This window comes from Anthonomus grandis, chromosome 17 (assembly GCF_022605725.1).
Source record: "Anthonomus grandis grandis chromosome 17, icAntGran1.3, whole genome shotgun sequence".
NCBI lineage: Eukaryota > Metazoa > Arthropoda > Insecta > Coleoptera > Curculionidae > Anthonomus > Anthonomus grandis.
In genome coordinates this window covers 7,241,429-7,262,826 of record NC_065562.1, presented here as the reverse complement: position 1 = coordinate 7,262,826, position 21,398 = coordinate 7,241,429, and the positions used below count along the sequence as shown (strand labels likewise).

General features: G+C 35.1%; 1 protein-coding gene across 3 annotated transcripts in view; it reads right to left on the bottom strand.

The window, feature by feature from the left end:
* The window catches only part of LOC126746629 (multidrug resistance-associated protein 1), a 169,699-nt gene that overhangs the window by 10,971 nt on the left and 137,330 nt on the right, over window positions 1–21,398 (bottom strand). For 2 of the 3 annotated variants that reach the window (XM_050454959.1, XM_050454958.1), the window contains exons 18-20: window positions 2,048–2,461; window positions 1,834–1,987; window positions 1,626–1,779 (exon numbers count right to left, since the gene is read on the bottom strand). In XM_050454959.1, coding sequence (XP_050310916.1) covers window positions 1,626–1,779; window positions 1,834–1,987; window positions 2,048–2,461 — 722 coding nt within the window. Of the gene's footprint in view, window positions 1–1,625; window positions 1,780–1,833; window positions 1,988–2,047; window positions 2,462–14,046; window positions 14,268–21,398 lie in introns of all 3 variants that reach the window. The other variant, XM_050454960.1, reaches the window with a different exon arrangement.

Genomic DNA, 21,398 nt, shown 5'->3' with positions numbered 1-21,398 from the left:
ATTCTAGATATTTTTTCATTCTTAGCATGTTTGTAATGTGAGCTGTCTATAGTATTCTAAGTATTCTCATATACAGCCACATCTCAAATGCTTCCAGATTTTTAGTGATGGCATAAGAAGACATGGCATCTTAAGAGTCTTACTTTCGTTTCTAGAGATATGTTGTGACTTTTAAAGATAGCACTCATTTTGTGAAATACCGTTTTCTTTTCCTACATGATATTTTATTTCTCGAGCAACGTCTCATTGTTCATTTATTATGGTTCCAAGGTAGCAATATTGTTGAACACGTTCAATTCGAGTTCCGTCGACATATAGGTGATCTCGATTTATATATCTTTTGCTGATGATCATTTGTTTCGTTTTCTTTACGTTGATATAAAAATCATATTGTTGACTGGACTGCGCGATATAATACATTAATCTTTGCAGTGCTTCCAACCTATCTGCTGTCACTATGTCAGTCACATACAGTCGGCGTATATTATTTAGTTTGAATCCGTGCCTTCTTTTACTCCGTTAAAAATAATATAAATTGAATACTAAAGGCTCTGACTTTATTCAACTTATATCCAGACATCCCTGTCTGGAATGTCCCCACGTTCTATTTTCACCTGTTGCGTTCGATCTCCATCAAGTATGCTGTCTGATTCCAGTAGAGATTAATGTGAAAATTAATGTGATATCTTAATCGTCCAAGCCGGATATTGATCATTTTATGATGTTGAATGCGATCAAATGATTTGTCATTATCGATTAGACATGCGTATACATCATAGTTGACATCTCTACATCTCTGGATTATGACTTGATTTCCAAAGAGCCTCTCTGGTTCCGACTACATTTATAAAACCAAACTGGTTTTCGGATATCTGTTCTTCACATTTGTTCTAAATTCTTTTGTAGATGATTTTAAGAAACAATTTTAGCATATGACTTATCAGACTGATGGTGCGATATTCCTCGTAACGAACTAATACTAGTCCATAAATATAAATACTTACGTCATGATATCTAAATTGCCAGAGATAACCAAATCACTGAACTGCAAAAACTAATTACCTTAGCATGGGGTGCATATGCAGCTCTATCAGGCATCTTCAAGAGCAACGTATAAAATCACCTAAAAACGAAGACCTTCGACCAATGCGTTCTCCCAGTCATGACTTATTAACTCAGAGAAACCAAACTCAGAGTAGCCCAAAGAAGAACAGAAAGGTCGCCACTGAGACTGATTCTCAGAGATAGAGTCAGAAATGAGTAAATAAGAAGAAGGACGGGTATCACGGATCTTAAAGAGCGCATAACATGGCATGAACTGGGCCGGCCATATGGCCAGATTTAATAATGGGCAGTGAACCAGAAACATCATGAGAGTGGAGACCATGAGCTGATAAAAGTAGAAGAGGCAGACCACCTACACGATGGACAACGCAACTGGCTAAAAAAAGCTCAGAACCGACACATCTAAAATAATTTAGGGGAGGCCTATGTTCAACTTTGGACGCAACAGGCTGGATAATGGTAATAACGATGAAATGATATTTTGAACATCCGCAACAAAAAATGCTTATCCTTGCCTTATGCAAAATATGAGTAATAATTTTTCGTGGTTATTAACTTACCTGAATAAAGACAACGTCAAGCTTGATTTTCCAGCTCCAGTCCTGCCGGCTATGCCAACCTTTTCCCCTCCTTTTACAGAGAAGCTAAGTCGTTTCAGCACCAATTCTAGTCCCGGACGATATCTTACAGAATAGTCCTTGAAGGCAACTTCTCCTATACGTTAAAAAAATTATTCCTTTCTTTTTAATGAATTATTACAGGACGTACCTCTCTCGGGCCATACTTTAGATACATTTTGATTAGTAAGTTCCCATGCAGCTTCTTGCGGGATTTCAGCGTACTCTTTTATACGTTCCACAGCTACAATATTAGTTTCAACGTCTGATGTCATTCTGACTACCCAATTTAAAGTTTGGGTTATCTAGAATCGGTTAATGTTTAAAACTAATGTTAGGAAGTTTATTATTAATAAAAAGTTTACCTGTAAACAGTAAGTAAGAGACAACCCAATTAAGGCAGGGCTTTTACTCTCTCCTAAAACCGCAAATAGCGCTGCAAATAAAATAATACAATTTCCAATCATTTCCAAACGGACAGCCAGCCATCTATTTGAAACAATGCTGGGATAATAGCAAATTTGATTGCGATCAACTTTTAATTCAGATTCCCTAATAAATCTGTCTTGTTGGCCGTAGGCTCTAATGCAATGGACTCCACTGATCGTCTCACCAAAATGCGAATAAATTGGCGAGCGTGACACTGATTCGAGACGTTTTAATTGACGTGATGTAGCAACGTAAAATCTCTGAATGAAATAGTACAGGATTGCTATAGGGATTGCAACTAAGATAAACAAACTTGTCGCCACGCAGGTCACAACCAATGTACCGATAACCTAAAACATATTATGAATAGTTATTTTAAGAAATGGCATATTAGGGACAATAAATATTAAATTTCAGGCAGTTATATTTTTGTCGTTACTCATTATTAGAACACTGTTCCTCAATTTCCTTGAGTAATTTATGATGATTTTATAAAAGAAGCTGATTTTACAATTCTGTATGCAAGATGTTTATGAGACAGTGCAGAGAAATAAAATAATAATTCACTAAAATAGTAAGTAAAAGATTAACAAGAGCTTATTTCACAATTAATGATTTTAACTAAATTAGTGTAATTATTTATTACACACATACACTCAACCGTCGTCCTTAAGGGTTATATAGAAAAGAGTAAATTACAATATACTATTAACGTTTACCCAAGAGTTTTCATACATACATAGTTTAATGACATGTTTATTATCTTAAAATTACAAGGGATTATTTTACAAACAATGAGAACCCCTCATTTAAATTTCATCACATTTCCATTTTATGCAAAGTAAGTGATATTGTGTGCTATCTTTAATATTTGATTGCTGTAGTGCGTCCATTTTGCCATTTTGTCCATTTTGGTTGTAATTGCAGGTTAGAATTTTTGTCTTCCTAACTATAAAAGATAAAACTCTATTTTTACGAAACTTTGTCACTTTTCCATCAAAGTTTAAATGCTAAAAATAAAAATGATCTTCTGATGGTTCTGACAAACAGGGTGAGAATAAAAAATGAAGTTTATGTTAAGGCTGATATCAAATTTAAGGCCCTGTATTACGCGGAAAAAGTAATTTCAATCCAAACTTGGTATTATTTAAATGGAACCCTATATGATTGATTTTGTCGGTTTATTGGCTTATTTTGATTAAGTCGAGAAACTATTTTAAGGTCATGGGAAAAAAGGTAATGATAGTTTTAAAAATAGCTTCTTTAGCGATGTCATCTGTGAATTGAAAGTAGTAGTTGCGAAGATAAACCTCCAAACGGTCCATCACTCCCTCCAGTAGAAGTGCAGTGCGTTCTGCAAGGGTTGCGGCCTAAGTACTTTCCTGATGATGTTAAGGGAATGGCCAATGAGAACACTTGTATAAAGACTCTCAACATTAGAGCTTACTAGCTTATCAGTGGGTCTAAGGTAAGTGGCCTGAACGAGTTCGACGAAGTGAGCTGAGTTTTGTAAACGGGAGTTTGTGTTCCCTTGTAGTGGCTCGATAATGCTCAATTTTTTTACTCTGTATCCCAGGCACAAAGGAAGGTAGCTGATTTTGATTACGGCATTTGATGAAAAAGTGACACTGGTTTTAGCCACTGCCCTTATTTCATTTTACATACAGGGCGGCCCATCGAAAACGTACCGCAAGGCATAACAGGGTGGGAAAAAACTTTTCGACAAAATCCAAAAATACGTAAGTAATATAGGTATGTTTGTCAGAGGGACAACTTTTGACATAAAAACCATTTCAAAAAACTCAACCCTCTAAGCAGGGTGACATCCCCTAATTTTTTTCAAATGGGACGGGGGTCGAGTGGTATCTCTTTAAAAGGATCTTGTCATTCCCTATACAACCCTGCTTAGTTTTTAAAAATCGAGTCACTCGTTCAAGAAATATGGGCTCTTAAAAGTTAAACAATAATGCGTGTGACGAAAAATGCAAAAAGCGATTTAATGCTTACCATTTTAATCAAGTAAATGCACGAAGTGCTGTCCGCGAACGTTCATACAGTGATTCAAATTATCTTCAAACCGTTGACGAATGTTTAGAAGCATTTGCGGTGAAACTTCGCGACATACGTAAATAATTCTTCCTCGCAACTATTCTAACGGATTTTATGTGTCCCCAAAAAATCTAAAGGACCGAGGTGGCCACTCAATTGCGCCCCTTCGTCATCTTCGAAATTTGTCATTTAAATAGTTGCGTACATTATTTAGTGAGAAATATGGAGGAGCTCTGTCTTGTTGGAAAATCAATTCGTCATCATTGTATGCGCGATCCTCTTCTATGATATTTGTTAGAGCTGGGTCGATGGCATTTTATAACAAATCTAAGTACATATCGCCTGTTAAATTTCCAGGGAGGAAAAAAGGACCTACAATGGAATTTCCAAAAATACCAGCCCATACAACTTCTGGGGGGTTGTGTGTGTGGTTCGTGGAAAATCCTTGGATTGTTGTCAGCCCAATAACGGCAATTGTAGCGACTCACTAAACCATTTAGGAAGAAGGACCACTCGTCCGAAAAACACACATTAAATATGAAATTATCATTGTTTAACGCTCGCTCACTCATGACTTTGCAAAACTGCAAGCGATGATCAAAGTCGTCTTCATTCAATTCTTGCACTAAGCGAATTTCATAGGGATGGAACTTGTATTTCTTTAATACCCTTTGGACACTTATTCGAGACACACCCGTTGCAATGGCCAATTGTCTTGTTCTTAGCCTACCATCCATTGTAACTTTCCCCAATACTGCAATCTCCATAGCTTCATGAAACCCTGCATTTTCGATATTTCTCTTTCTGTTATGAACTGAACCTGTTTCGCGAAACTTTGCAACCAATTCCCGAACAATTTTCTCAGAGAGATGTTTCTCAGGATGCCGTGCATTAAATAAATCCGCGACCCGATTTCCACACAAATTGTTTTTAAAAAAAAGCTCAATAATCTCTACTCTTTCTGCAATTGAGTACACCATAATTGATGATAAATTTAAAGGTTCAACAGTTTTTAAACACTTTAACCACAAAACAGGTATTTAGCAAAACTACTTGACCTAATTTAAAGGGGAAGAAAGAAACTGGATATTTTTATTCACTAAATGTGAAAGAAAGAATTTGCCGCAAAACGACAAGTTCATTTAAAAGACAAAAAATTGTTTCTCGCATCCTTATTGTTTGTTTACTTAAAATGATTAAATTAGTGTTTCGACTTAAAGATGTGTACTATGTTCACTCTGGGTTCAGTCTCACTCTCTCAATAAATTTTAATGATATCTTCACACATCATTGTTCAATTTTCAAGAGCCCATATTTCTTGAAAGAGTGACTCGATTTTTAAAAACTAAGCAGCGTTGTATAGGCAATGGCAAGACCTTTTTAAGCAGGTATGACTTGACCCCCCGTCCCATTTGAAAAAAATTAGGGGATGTCGTCACTCCCGCTTAGGGGGTTGAGTTTTTTGAAATTGTTTTTATGTCCAAAATTGTCCCCCCTGACAAACATACTTGACGTGTTTTTGGATTTTGCCGAAAAGTTTTTTACCACCCTGTAATGCCTTGCGGTACGTTTTCGATGGGCCACCCTTTATATTGACGTCATGCACTAATATTTAGGTGAACTTTATTATTTCTTTGGACGTTAATTTGCTACCTAAATCTATCTTCTTCCCCGTTAAAGCTCATTGAGCGTAGTATATGCTTTATATATTTTTTTTTTCATTACGTGGTTTCATAACTTTCTGAGTCTGCTTTTCTATCTGGCATGTCAGTGACAGATCTAATCTTTAAGTCGTTATCGATAAATTAGTGAATGAAATTAAATAAATTATTGGAAAATATTTAAATGTACTGCTCGCTATATTACAAATATACAGGAGGTTTCCTAATTGGATATTATTTAATAGGGTGATTAATAGATAGGAGGGTCAATTTTAAGAAAAAAATACTAATGTATAAAATTTGGTATACAGGTAAATCAAAAGGCTTTTTTTGATGAACTACATTTCTTTTTGTTTTCACCAGTGGCGCTCGTACGAAACCGGACTTGCATAATTCGGTAGACTTTGTTGGTATGCCAGTGATTTCTTTTAAAATAAAAATTTCCCATGACCAAATACATTAATGAAAAATTTTCATTTCACTCCAAATTATAGGGTTATATAAGGGTTATATAGAAAATTAGTTATAATGTTATAATTAGAATTTTATAATGTTAAAAATGCCAAAAGGCGTTTTTGATCAAAGAGTTCATGACATTATCGAAACAACATAATAAATCAACAACACAGGAATCCAATTGGAAGAATTATTTTGAAAAAGTCCTGCATGCAATTCTACTTAAAAATTGTCAAAGCAAATGCCATTAAAAATTATTAATGCATGATTTATTTAAAATTAAAAGTATAGATTGATACCGATGAAATTTAAGCAACTGATTAAAGTCTTTCAATACATAAATATTTATAGGGAGTGGCTAAAATTGATTTTTTAAAATTGAACATGCACATTATAACTAGAATACATGTTCTAAATCATTTTCAAAGGGCTACTCGGTAATCCACGACTAGCATCATAGCATTAGTATAAAAGCTACTTAAAATCATAAACAACATAAACGTAAAGTAGAAAACGTCATTATATTCAGCAAACACATTTAAAAATAATTTATAGCCACGTGAAAAGCAAATAAGCAGTGAATTAATAATCATAAATACCTTAATGATATGCCAAGATTTAAGAATGTGAGTCCGTAAGAAAAACTGATGATGAAAGATGATAAAAGAACGATAAGTTTAGAACAGAACTCGCTTTAGAACACTGGTCCAAGCGAGGCACATTTTAAAAAATACAGTAAAGTTTAATAAAAAATAATGTTTTTTAATACAATTGTTATTTTCAGCGTCATTTTGCCTATTATGCACTGATATTTTAGTAGAAAAAAATGGACACAATTCAAAATAATATTGTTTGCTTAGGAATTTCCCTCAATATGGAAGATAAGGGTTATTTCTTACATTGTTTGCTGCTATGCGCGTTCATGGCATACTTCCATAATGCTGTGTACATGAGCTTCATCCGCAAAAAATTGATTTTTCTAAAAAAACCCTAGCCAAATGTTATTCTATTTATTACAAAACTGTTGAATATAGATATGTATTTGTATTGTGAGAAATTGCTATTGTACTCCTTAGGTGTGTCTGCAGCTGCTAAGTTTCTCGTGGAGAGATTTCCATTCCTGAACTAATTTCAAAATAAAACATTCCTAACGATTTTAGGAATGAATGAAATAAATTGTGTATATTTGTATTCTTTGATTAATAATTGTACACCTAAGTTAAATTGGAAATAGGCTTGAATATCCAATCTGGTTCGGTCTGCAGCTTGAAATACGTGGCATGCACTGATGATCAAGATATTGCAAAGTTCTTTGCGAACCATTTCTAAATTCTTAAATATCATTGATGTTTAACAAAGAAATTCTAAGACTGATGTAATACGGAGAGGAAGACCACATCATATCACCCTTTTTATCTCCTCCAGACATAGCTCGTTGCTTAATGAGAAACATTCCTATTGTCATTACCAGATTCTTGTAGCTTATATTTAACAGGACTAATGGATATTCTCAAAATGCTGCAGACTGCATTTGTCACACCTATATACAAGAAGCAAGACAATAAAGGTGATATCACTAAATATTGGCCAGTTTATCTATATCATTGTTAAAACATTATCCCGCAACATTGCTTTTCCAGTGGTTTTTCTGCTTTAACAGACTCACTCATACTATCTTAACTGGGAAATTAGATGCCTAAAATATTGGTGGTCGCCTGTTATTCTGGCATGTCATTCTAATACAGACTGTCAATTTTTTACTCTGTATCCCAGGCACAAAGGAAGGTAGCTGATTTTGATTACGGCATTTGATGAAAAAGTGACACTGGTTTTAGCCACTGCCCTTATTTCATTTTACATACAGGGCGGCCCATCGAAAACGTACCGCAAGGCATAACAGGGTGGGAAAAAACTTTTCGACAAAATCCAAAAATACGTAAGTAATATATGTTTGTCAGAGGGACAACTTTTGACATTAAAACCATTTCAAAAAACTCAACCCTCTAAGCAGGGTGACATCCCCTAATTTTTTTCAAATGGGACGGGGGTCAAGTGGTATCTCTTTAAAAGGATCTTGTCATTCCCTATACAACGCTGCTTAGTTTTTAAAAATCGAGTCACTCGTTAAGGGATATTTTTAATCTGTTAGTAATGTAAACTCTGGGAAGCCTTACGATCGATCTTGCACTTAATTTTTTCATCAATGATATTGGTTTATTTTCAATATTAACAATTCCTCTTATATGCTGATAATTTGAAGATTTTAAAATCCCTACATTTCCTTTGCTAGAAGCAGTACTTGTGTATGGTCTTCTCATTATAATGTACATATTAACTTCATTAAATGCATTCAAAGAAAAAGTTATCAAGCAAACTTAAAGATAGGTTATAATGCATTATTAGGGTAACCGAATCAAAATCCTTATAGAAACAAAGAGACGATATGTTTACCTACAAGCTGAGTTAGATCATGCATTGTGAAGATCTATTGTACTCTTGTTAATTTCCATATGTCAGCTAGAACACTTGAGGCCTTGACGCACCTTCCACTTAGAGCATTATCGAACTACGTTGTGTTCTAACTATGTGTATGGCAAATACTATGAACCGTATAATATGTTAATCAAGTGTGAGGTGGTTTTCTATTACAATTTAAAGGTCTGCTTTAAGAAATTAAATAATGGAAGGTTAGGAAATTAAGGATTTTTAAAAGTCTCAATCAGGTTTCCCTGCGATCTTCTCTGTATAAAAATTGAAATGTTGAAGCTTTGTTTCATATGGCAAGTAACTGACCTCAATTCATAATTTAGTTATTCTTATAGATATATTTTTGGTGTAGGAGGGAATATTGACGTTTTCATTTAAGGATATTTTCCAAGCTGTAGTCCAGGTTTTGATAATTGTCAAGAATTAAGTTTAAAGAGTTGCACTAACAGATTGTGTCATCGGCAAATGCTTTATTGTTGGGACTAAATATCATACCAGAACACTAATAAAAACCAAGTCCTAGAAGTCGGCCAAACCTCATCTCAAAATAGTTTAGTTTGGGAGTGAATAAAGAGTAACAAGTTCGTCAGAAGATTAAAAGTGATATTGTGTTCTTGGGAAAAGAACTTTAGCCAAAGCTTTCTCAAAGTCACAACTGATTTTTTTTCATTTAATTCGACTTCGCGAAATATCACTTCAATGCCAGTTTGATAATTCTGCAATTTCGCAATAAATATGTTTGAATTTATTGTTAAAAAAAACTATTTTAGTAGTATAAACTTTAATTGAAAATGACTTTTGATTATTATCTGATTATTATTTGATGATTATTATAAATTTTAAAAAAGTTTATCGTTGAAAAATTTCGACGTTTTTTACTAAAGACTGTCTCATTTTTGACAGAAATTAGTCAGAGAGATAAACCAAAATCTAAAAAGTTCCCGCACTGTAAACATATTTTTATAGTTACTATTTCTTTTATATGAGTCCAGAAAAGAGGCAAGAAGAAAAGAATAAAATCCAAAAATAGAGAACACGAAAATAACATCATCGAAGAGCTAAAGTTAAATAAAATGAACAGAACAAGAAATTTCTATAAAAAATATAAAAAGCGGCTTTAGACCTAGAGTTGGAACTATCATAAAGAAAGATGAAGGTAATATTGCAAATGAAGCGGAAGTGATGGAGACTTGAAGAAGATACTTTGGTGATCTACTTAATATGTGGCCAAACAAACCAAGACGTGAATATACACATCAGACATCCGAACCCTTGGTGAAAAAACCTACAGTGGAAGAAGTGTCACGCGCTCTCCAAAAATTAAAAAACAGCAAAGCTCCAGAAAATAATGCTCTACCGGCGGAATATCTGAAAAATTGAGGAAATACTCTTGTGCTTGCTTTCTATGAGATCATGCCAAAGTTGGAAAGAAGAGAAAATACCAACCCCTTGGAAAGAAAGTGTTATTAATAATAATACCTAAAAAGGGCGATAAAATATGCTGCACAAACTATATAAGGATAACCATTGAAATTGTCAAAACAGTGGGCTGCCAGAGACAGTTGTGCATAAAGCTCTCCTGATATACCACTGGTATGGAGATGGCTTCTTAAGTGCCAGTGTCCGGTTAAAGGACCTGTCACTATCCTAATTTCGCGTCTTTTTAGGCGTAGTAGATTTTTGGCAAGACAGGCAGAGGGCCTTTTTTTGCCTTGTGGGCCAGGGAATTCAGTCCATCTTCGGTGGGTCCACTTGTACAGCAGACCCTTCATTGAGGCGACCGCTACGCATTTGGCGTTACCAATTATGGGTTCCGGCCCTATCGACACATTCGCGGATCCCAGTCTGGCAAGAGAGTGCGCTTCCTCGTTACCTGCATGGCCTGCGTGGCCAGGTACCCAGACGAGCTGGACCCTGCAGCCAACCTGCACCAGTTTTTCCACGACTTTTATGCACTCTAGTACAAGCTTGGAGCTTACCTTTACAGCTTTAATGGCAGTTCTGCTGTCCGAGCATATTGATACGATTATATTGCGGTGTCCGCAGGTTAGGATTTTCTGTCCGCATTTTAATACAGCGAATACTTCGGCCTGGAAGATAGTGGCGTGCTCCCCTAGCAAATATGCCCTATTAATATGTGGGATCCCACCATAAAGCCCTGATCCCGCTCTGTTATTCATTCTGGAGCCATCTGTGTACCAGATGGTCCCTCTATTTAGCAATGCAGGTCTGTTGGAATGCTGCCACTCCCCTCGTGTTCCTCGCAGTTCACTATCACTGGAGTCATGCAGTCACTCCCCATCAGAAGGAGAGGACATTCCTGTATGGCCCGTGACCAGATTTTTGCGTGACCGGTCTCGCCAGCACGTAGTTCGCCGAGGACGTATCGCCTGTACGCAGTATTCATTGCCTCGTATTGCACGAGGTCCAGAGGCGGAAGGCTCAGCAGAGTCTCAAGCGCTCTAGTTGGCGCCGGTCGCATGCAACCCGTTATGCTGAGACATGCAAGGCGTTGGTCTCTGTCCAGTTGAGCACGAATTTCCGCTTTCTCCGTACATGGCCACCAAACGATAGCCCCGTATGTGAAAAGGGGCCTCACAATGCGCGCGTAGATCCAGTGGAGGATCTATTGCCGAAAGATACATGACGTTGCGAGAGCATGGCCTCTATCCAGCTAACCAAACAGGGTTCTGAGCCGCGGCTCTCGAGTGCTTGTAGCTCCGTGGATATTAAGCAAGGGTATCCCTTATTAACACAGGATATAAAGTGTTCTACGTAACGTTATTAGAATCACTGAGTGCCAGTGTAGAGTATCAATTTGGAGATTTTGAGTGTGTGGTTTTAGAAAAAAGCGATTGACAGTGGATTAGATATTCACTATTAGGCAACTGATGGAGACGTGTTGGGAATACAACAGAACATTGCACCAGATATTTATAGATTTTAAGCAAGCATATTATAGCATCATAAGAGTGAAATTATAGAATGCCAGATCAGAACTGAGATTACCAAAACGTTAATTACTGTTACAAAAGCTTGTGTAGAGCGATCCAGAAATGCAGTAAGACTTAAAGGAAAGCAGTCAGTCTTCTTCACAATGAACAGTGATTTCAAACAGGGAGATGCGTTATTCACACTTCTCTTTAGCGCTGCCCTTTAGAAACCAGGGTGTTTAATAATACTCCATCGTTGTATAATAATACGTTTACTACTGAATAAAATTTAAGAAAAATGGAAAGTAATAACATTCAATTTCCCGACAACGACATCCTTTTCGTGACTAAAAGTAAGTAACTAGTTTCCGTTTTCTCGGTCGGTAAAACGACAGCAGGACTCCTGGTGGCGACGGGAACAACTTATTGCGAGGTTGCCACTGTGAATTTCTCAGGGGGATTTTTTAGTTTTTCATTTCACTGAACACAGGGTCCTCGTGAAGTGCTGGCTTTCTAGAGTGGGAAATACATCTGTCATTGTCAATAAATAATTTTATAAAACTGCAAAAGAAGTTGGACTTCGAGTCAAATAAATAATTGAAGATAAAAAAATATATATGCCTACAACTTGAACAGAACGACAAGATAGATTAAAATAGAATGTGAGAATGAACAACTACAATTTTGAGAGAGTTTATCAGTTAAATTATTTGGGAATTTACCATTCAGTGATAAGACCTATGAGTGTGAAACATAGACGATGACAAAACAAAACTGTATAAAAACTGCAGGAAGAAGTGTTCTTAGAATGCTATATAGACCAGTTGAAAACAACCCACAGCAATATAGAATAAGAACTAATAGAATTGGAAGAATTATATAACCAGCCAAATATAGTGAAAATAAAGTAAGAAAGAATGAGATTGACCGGCAATGTTAAGAGACGTATCAACGGATCGTCAGGTTGATATTGGAAGAGGAGACTCCAGAAGAAAGATGACCGCCGGCCGGCCAAGGATGCGGTGGAAATGTAATATTGAAGCAGACTTACGGACTCTAAATATGGAAAAGCAGAGCACCTATCAAGGACCGCAAAAGGTAGAGCCAGGTTGTAAAGTCAATGGGGGATGTAATCATAGAGAGAGAGTGAGAGAGAAAGAAGAGATATGCAAACAAGCAGACCAATAGACTGGATTTTGTATTGATAAGCGTTTTTGTCAATAAAAATGCCATCATATGACATTTACTAATTTAATTTCCTGATCCTTAAACAATAAAGATACAAACAAGCGCTTTTGCGTTTTTACTATTTATTACGTAAAGTTGTTATGTTAGTTGCAGGAGCTTGTCAACAGACACTAGAAACATTAGTTTTTTATTAGTAGCATGAACAGTAAACAATTAATTCATTCATCATTATCAGTAAGTAAGTGTAAGTAATTTATTCAATATCAATGGTATTCCTGGAAGTCGGAACTCTCCATTCAATTATTTGGTTTTTATTGGATTATTAATAAGTGCAGAAATTCACGTTATGGAACAATATCAGTATAATGTATGGCCAAATTTAACCTCGCTAAATTACAGAATTACAATAAATTTCTCGAATAGTATATAGCAATAATAGTTTTTTTTTCTGTTAAAATATCACATTTTAGGCACCGAATTTGATATTATTCCGCATTTCACGTTAAAATTAAAAATTCTGTTTTTACCGAAAAACATTCTTTCTATAAATTATCACTAAATATCGCAAAAGATTTACTCTTTTTTAGATGTCACAAATTAATTTTCCTTATAGAATCAGATCTATAAATATTCGCTGGAAATTAAGGAACTCTGTCTAAAATTGATTTGCTTCTATATGACCTTTTTTATAAATCGTTTTTATTTTTCTGCTCTAATTTTAGTTTATTTTCAAGTCAATAAGTAAAAAAAGCTCCAAAATAGATGTAAGCATCCTAAATATACGTACAAAAGCTCATTTGATCTAGAATAATGTCTAGAATATTGTGTCAGAAAAATGGACATGTACATGAAAAATTGCAAAAGTTATAAATAACTAAAAATAAAAAAACAAGGTACATATTTCCTTTTTCGTGCCTTTTTTGAAATTTCTTAAATATTGATAGTTTACGAGATATCGCAAAACAAAATACCTTGTTTTTGTGTAATGCAATTTTTTATTAAACCTTTCTGGCAAACAAGCTATCCTATGTATTTTTAGGGCACACATCTATTTCGGCACTTTTTTAACTTATTGACTGGATTATTTATTTAATTAACATTCGTAAGTAAAAATCGGATAAATATTTAAAAACTCTTAAAGAAATCAAAATAAAGTGCTACCTCAAAAATACAATAAATGCCATCATTAATATACCAAGGCAAGGTATCATCAACGACTTCAACGTCTTTTGAAAACCTAGCTAAAACTCTTCCAGACGGGGTTGTATCAAAAAATCTTAAAGGTAACCTTAAAACATTATGCAATAGACATTTATGCAATATTGCGGCGGCAGCTACACAGCCCAGCTCTGGAACTACCTGCAGCCCAACCGAAAATATGGCTGAAATGAAAAAGAAATGGTGATTTGCGAAAGTGATGTTACTCAAGGCATACAATAATGAAATGTACGTAAAAGTAGGCAATTAATTTTTTAAAACACAAAATATTTTCAATTATTTATGACTGCCCACTTAATTTATTTTAGTCGTAATGAAGTACTATTTTTTAACATTTATAACTATTTTGTGTATAATGTATGCAAGATGATGGTGAGTTTTATGTTAGTATATATTTTTAATAGCTGCGATGCACAGTTATATATGTATAACAAATTGCTAATTGTTAAGCTACTCAAGACACAGAAGCAAAGCGGTTAATTAAAATATATGAATCTTACCTGAATGGCGTTTTCTTAATTTAAATATTCTGCCCATCTCTCAATAACGCGATTAATAAAAAGTCATTAAGTATAGAATTTTTCTAAGTGAATAATAATTTCTTTCTTTCATGTTATTTGCAAAAGATTTTTACTTTTAATGATTAAAAAAAACCGTGTAGGGTTTCCTATAAAGCTGTATAAAAATAAACGACTAAAACTTAGTCATTATTTATATACGTCTTATTTTCTAGGTATTATTGCTTAAATTCAAATTATTACTTTTATTAAATTATTTTAATTCAGTTTTTTTGAATATGAGTGGTGGTCCAACTGAATTTTACAGGGTGTCTAAAATTGAAGTAAATTTGGAAACAGTAACCAGTCTTGGGTAAAATTAAAACAAAGTGGCCTAATTTTATGTTTAACAAACTGCTTAGGAATCAACAAGAGATATATAAGATTTCATCTTTTAGAAGCTTAAATTTCTTAAATATGCAGTAGTGAAAAAATGTATGGAAACTTAATAATATGTTAGTCATAAACCTTTTAAATATTGCTAAAATATAGGGATACTGTTCTACATATATTCTCATCCATGCATAATGGACCTCAAACAAAGAAGAGAACATCGAGCTTCTCCTTTAAACTCACTTTCCTGGAGAAGGAAACGCTGCGCCTTGGGGCGAGAAACCAGATCCGGAGCCGAACTGAAACCTCGCCAGAAACATAGTAACAAACGAAGCCATAGTTTGGACAGTGAGTGAGTTTGGTTCATATAAGGCTGAGGGACCGGATGCAATCATACCCATCATGTTAAAGAGAGTTTTTGAGGCCAGCATTGCAATGGGATATGTTCCACTAACATAGAGGGCAACAAATGTGGTCTTTATCCCAAAACCGGGCAAGAAAGACTACAGTCAGCCAAAGTCCTTTAGGGCAATAAGCCTGACTTCATTTCTACTAAAGACTATAGAAAGGCTTATAGACATAGGTATATGACAGAGGAGATTCTAACAGAATCGCCACTACATAGGAATCAGCATGCCTACATGAAAGGGAAGTCGACGGAAACGGCACGTCACTCTGTATTGAGCAAAGCTGAAAAAGCCATAAAGAACAAGGAAATAGCACTTGCTCTTTTCTTTGACGTGGAAGGAGCATTTGATAAGGCAAAAACAGATACTATCTGCCAAGCTCTCCTGACCAGGGGCACTCCGGCTCATCTTGTCAGGTGGGTCAAAACGGGGCTGGCAGACCGGAAGATCAGTGCTACACTGGGAGACTGTCGTGTCGAGACCAGGGTAAAAGGCAGCTGGCCGCAAGGCAGTTGCCTTTCGCCACACCTTTGGTGCCTGGTGATGGACAGTCTCCTCAGGAAGCTAGAACTTCTATGAAGAATTCTATGAACAGGCATACGCAGACGACGGACTAGTGATGGTCATGGGTAAATTCGTGAACACAGTCTGTGAGCGAATGCAAGTCGCTTGCAGGATAGTGGTGTCGGGAGACAGGGCTGTCGGTAAACCCTGAAAAGACCGACCTCATTCTCTTTACCTCATTCTCCCATTATGTATCAGACTAGCCTAACTTTGAGGCAGCAGGTCAAATACTTGGGAGTTATTTTAGATAGCAAGCACACGTTTAAAACTCACGTAGAGCAGGCAGTGAATAAGGCAACGGCCCTAATATGGCAATTACGGCGAACAATAGGTACAAGATGGGGTCTAAAACTCCACGTTCTCCAGTGGCTTTATACCGCAGTCATACGACCGAGGATCTCGTACGGATCCGTGGTATGGTGGCCAGCCGTATTCAAGGCCACCAACGCCCAAAAGCTGACCAGACTGCAAAGACTGGTCTCCGATAGTCAAGGTGCCCTGAAAGCGATTCAGAAACCCAGGGCCAGCTCAGCGCTAGTCCAGGAATACAGAGACGCATTGGAAAGGCTTGCAGTACACACGAAAATGAGACTAAGGTGGGTCTCAGGACACCAAGGTGTCGAGGGCAATGAGCGGGCCGAGGAACTGGCAAGACAACTGGTTCCGTTAACCCCTTCGTAGGCCCCAAACCTTGTCTCGTTCTTAGCAAAAAACAAATCTCCCAGGCACTTAATAATTGTACTAATAACAACTTTAATTAACTAACTAATACCAACTTTTTTTTTTAATTATTCGCCCTATTTGCTAGAAGTACACATTGGATTAAGAGCAGAAATGCTTTTCATGCATGATGATGAACCACCTCATTTTAGTGTAGTAATGATTCGTGACTATTTAAATAGTGCTTATCCGGACCGATAATCAGCCGGGGTGGAGTGGCCACCTCGTTCGTCTGATTTAAACTCGCTGGACTATTTCTTTTGAGATTATTTTAATTAGTTTATTCGGTTCCTGTTAACAACGTGCAACGTACAGCTAGTCATAAATTGTTGTCGCAAAATACAGAATAAACAAGGAATTTTCTATCAAATTACTAGAAGGTCAATGAGACGTTTGGAGAAATGTATTGAGATAAATGGGAAACATCATTTGAAGATTTATTGTAGTATAACAAAATAATTCCAGACAATAAAATCACTTCTAAAAACGTATTGTATCATAACCTCCTGTCATTTTTATTAATTTATTCTCGATCTCATTTAGAAGATAATCTGGAAGATGACTTATCTGGGCATAAATTGCAATAGAAGAGATTACTTCAGCAATAAGAAGCTCAAAAGACAAGAAAACGGCTGGATTACATTTGGTACCTGTTGAATTACCCAACTTACTAGACAACGGAAGTATTAGGAGGCTACAGAGGCTGTTCAACAAAATTTACAAATAAAGGAAAATTCCTAACCAAATGGCTTACATCTCTTTTTATCCCACTTCCAAAAAAGGACAACGCAACATGTGGAGATCACAGATTAATCAGCTTGATGAGTCATACTCTGAAAGTTTCACAAGTTAAATGTTGGTTAAGAATTGTTACGATCAGAAAAAAGATGCAACGTCATAAACTCGTTCAAATGCTGAGGCGACTTGACATAGATCAAAAAAACATACGCTGCATTGAAAACTTGTACTGGAACCAATCAGATGCAGTTAGATTTGACAACGAACATACAAGGGCACAGAAAAAGTCCTTAGAGGTGTAATATAGGAATGTGTCCTCTTTCTGTTCACTTCCGTTTGACATTTACTCTTAAAACATTTTTCAAGAAGTTTCGTTTTCTTGAAGGACAACAACTGCGTTCCAGAATGCGAAACTCTTATACGATAGTGAATAGAACCAGTAAAAAAGTTTAACTATCTGGAGACTTGGTTATGTGAAGACTGGTCTTCAGACGTAGAAATTCAATGCTGGATAAAAAAAGCGAAGAGCTCATTCAAGTTTGACATTAACCAACTCAGAATAAGATTCACAAAATGTTACGTATGGTCCTTTTACTGTTGTATGGTATGGAAGGATGGATATTGAAGGTTAGCACAATAGATTGGAATTGAAATGTGGATCTATCGAAGAACCTTGAAGGTCCCATGAATAGCAAGAAAAACCAACGAGGACGATGAGAAGAGAACGCGAATTAGTGTGCACGATAGAATGAAGGAAAAAAGCGTACCTGGGACGTGTTACGCAATGAAAAGTACTATTTACTCCATCTATTAATAAAAGGAAAAATAGAGAAAAGAGGAGTGTAGAAAGAGAATGTCGTGGCTCAGAAATATCAAACATTGGACAGGAATAATAGGAATCACAAGAGATTTAATTTACACCACCAGAAATAGGGAAAAATGGTTAGAAGTGATTGCAAAAAACCATTAATGGATAGCTGCGGAAAAAGAAGATTGTCATACCAAACTGTACCAATCTTACTTGATGGTATCCATGTCTAAAGATGCAATTTTATGAGCTTTTTGGACACTAAAGTGGAGTTTCAATAGAAATTCTTATACTATGAAGGTGATAGGCCCTTCAGACCTAACAACAGTTACGTAGAATTTGTTGTCAATTAACGACATGCAATAAATTGTTTTTTTTTTCGAAAACGAAGCAGAATACAAATAAAATGCAAGAGACAAAAATGTTGAATTTTTTGTGGCGTAATTAAATTGGTAAAAGTCAGTGGCGCACATTTTTTTCACAAAAATATTCGATAAGGTGCCACCCGGGACGTTACTGCATAATTTTAATTAATTCTAAATTAGCCTCTTATCACAAGAAACAGCACTATTTGATTTTAAAACAATCGGTCAAGAGAGATTTAAGTTATTTATTAAAAACCTTTTTTTTTAAGTTTGATACCCTGTATTTTAAAAATTATGCATTTCCAAGCCCTTTTCATATAAAAAAAAATATATTTTTTTAAAGGTAGAATCATCCCTTAAATTATTCGAACGTTATTCCGGACACTCTGCATAAAAAATCTCTGTCTCACATATAGCTTTCCTGATTAGTTTATCTTTGTCTAAAAATGGTAGATGGGCGCCATCTAAAAATTCGAAACTTGGAAATAAGGCTTCTTGGAAATTTAGATAGCTTTTTTAAATTATCACTTAATATCCTTAAAGATCCAATCCATATTTAAGATATTTAAAGACTTAATTTAAGGCATATATACGGTTATGATGGCATGTATATTAAACCATTTAAAAGTAAGACAAATATAAAGTGAGCGTAACTTTTACAGATTTGTTTTTATTGTTTATCTATTTAAAAACAAATCTAATCAATTTCACCCTTCCTTCAGTGACGACAATTCTAACCTATTTATCATGCAAGTTCAAATGAATCATTCAAAGGAGCAATCTCTTTAAGAGGATATTAAGACATCTTCAGATCAAAAAAATAACTACTTGTTTCTCATGCTATAATAAGGGCTAACGTTTTCTGGAGGTAACATTGGTTAAAAACCTTACTCCGTCCTTGATACGGGAATTTGTTACATTTAGTACACTGATCTAAATCTAATCAACTATTAACAATTTAACGAAAAACCCTGTTTTCTGTTGTTACCTACCTAATATTATCACATAATATAAACAGTTAGAATTTTTATTTATTTTTAATACTCGAGTATCTGCGGATCTTAGTCATGTGTAGGGTGTTATATAAGTCTGGGTGCTAGATAAAAAAAATAATCTACGCCACTGCATTCTAAGGAAAAAAATCTATAAAACTGTTTTTTTACATATTCGATAAGTTAAAGAATAACCGAAATACAAGTCCCAAAATGTCGAATTTTCAAAAATGGCCTATATCTTAAAAACTAAGAGGGCTTTGGAATTTTTGTTAACAAAAATTCCAAAAAAATTCTAAAATTTTTATTATTATAACCATAAAACTAGTTAATTTAAATGTAGGTAAATTTTTATACAAAAATCTTAATATTGAAATTAATAATAATTGACTATTGTTAAAATACAACGATAGAAATAAGTTTAATGGTTCCCTATGGTTAAAGCAAGACAAAATACTTTATTTCTAAAGATATGTCTGTTCTTAATTTAGATCTACCTAAAATTTGGAAATACGGAATAGAGTGAGTAATTAAATTCAAATACTCTGTTTGATGATACAACAGTATCTTTCCTGTGTAGGGCTTGAAATACCTTCAGAAAAAAAACCAAAAATATCTTGAATATCTGGAAATAGTACGAGTTTCTTTAAATTGTTAAAAGGCATTGCATTTTAATCAACATTAAATTACGCAACTTTGTCATTATTTAACCGACATTAGATTTTTTCTGTTTTCTGAGATCCCTATGGTCAACCTAAAAAATCTGAGACAAGTGACATTTCAGTATTAAAAGTGATTAGCTGAGAAACCGTCATTTAAGCTTTTAACCAAGTCATCACCAGAAAACGGCCTATTACTGCTAGGGTGCTACTAGCACTTACAATCAACCCACTCTCGATCATCTCATAACAATTGAAAGGCAATTCAGTATCGATGTCGGTAATATCCTTGGAAAATCGACTGACAATTCTGCCAATCGGGCGCACCTCAAAAAAATTGACAGGCTGACGTAGCACATTGTGAAGAAGGTCTCTGTGAATTGCAACAGCAGCGTTTAGACATGCTATTGTTAAAATCACCTCCGAAGAAACAACTGTTACCGCTATAAATATATTAGAGTTCTGTAACTTGGTTGTTGCGGCGAAAAAGTTACTAGAAAATAATATGTAAAAAGTTTTATTCTACATCGAATTTAAGGCAATAAATGTTCGTTAGAGAGCAAATACACATTTTTAAAATGATTTAAAACGTTAGAAATAAACAAAGAAAAACAAAAGGGGTTAATAAAGATTTCATGCAGCATTCCACTAATGTATTAATGAGTTTCACTAAAAATAAATGCAAATTAATTTAAATCAAACCAGTTAAAAAACAAATCATGAAATTCAAATTGGTCATACTTTTCTTTTGCAAACGTGACCGAATTTTAATATATCAACCCCTTTATTGCAATTTTTAATGCCATAATGGTTTTGTTGGTAAAATATATAATTTATATTTTCTCAATACTGAGCTGTCAATATAAATTAAATATTTTCCATAGTGGGTCTATATACCCGCCCGGCAAACTTCATTCTTGGGTACTAAAATACTGATGCATTAACATGCAACATAAATTAATTGGCAAAACATTAAGTTAAAGAGAGAACGACGATTCTTCACTAGCATTTGTCACAGAGAGGGGAAATGCAACATTCACAAGTCTCTACGTTCAATTTGGGTCGTACTTTGGATAGTATATACAGGGGGAGTAGGAAACAATGTCGTTCTCTTTCTAACTTGTAACTTAGACTATGCTCAACTGGCTTGGC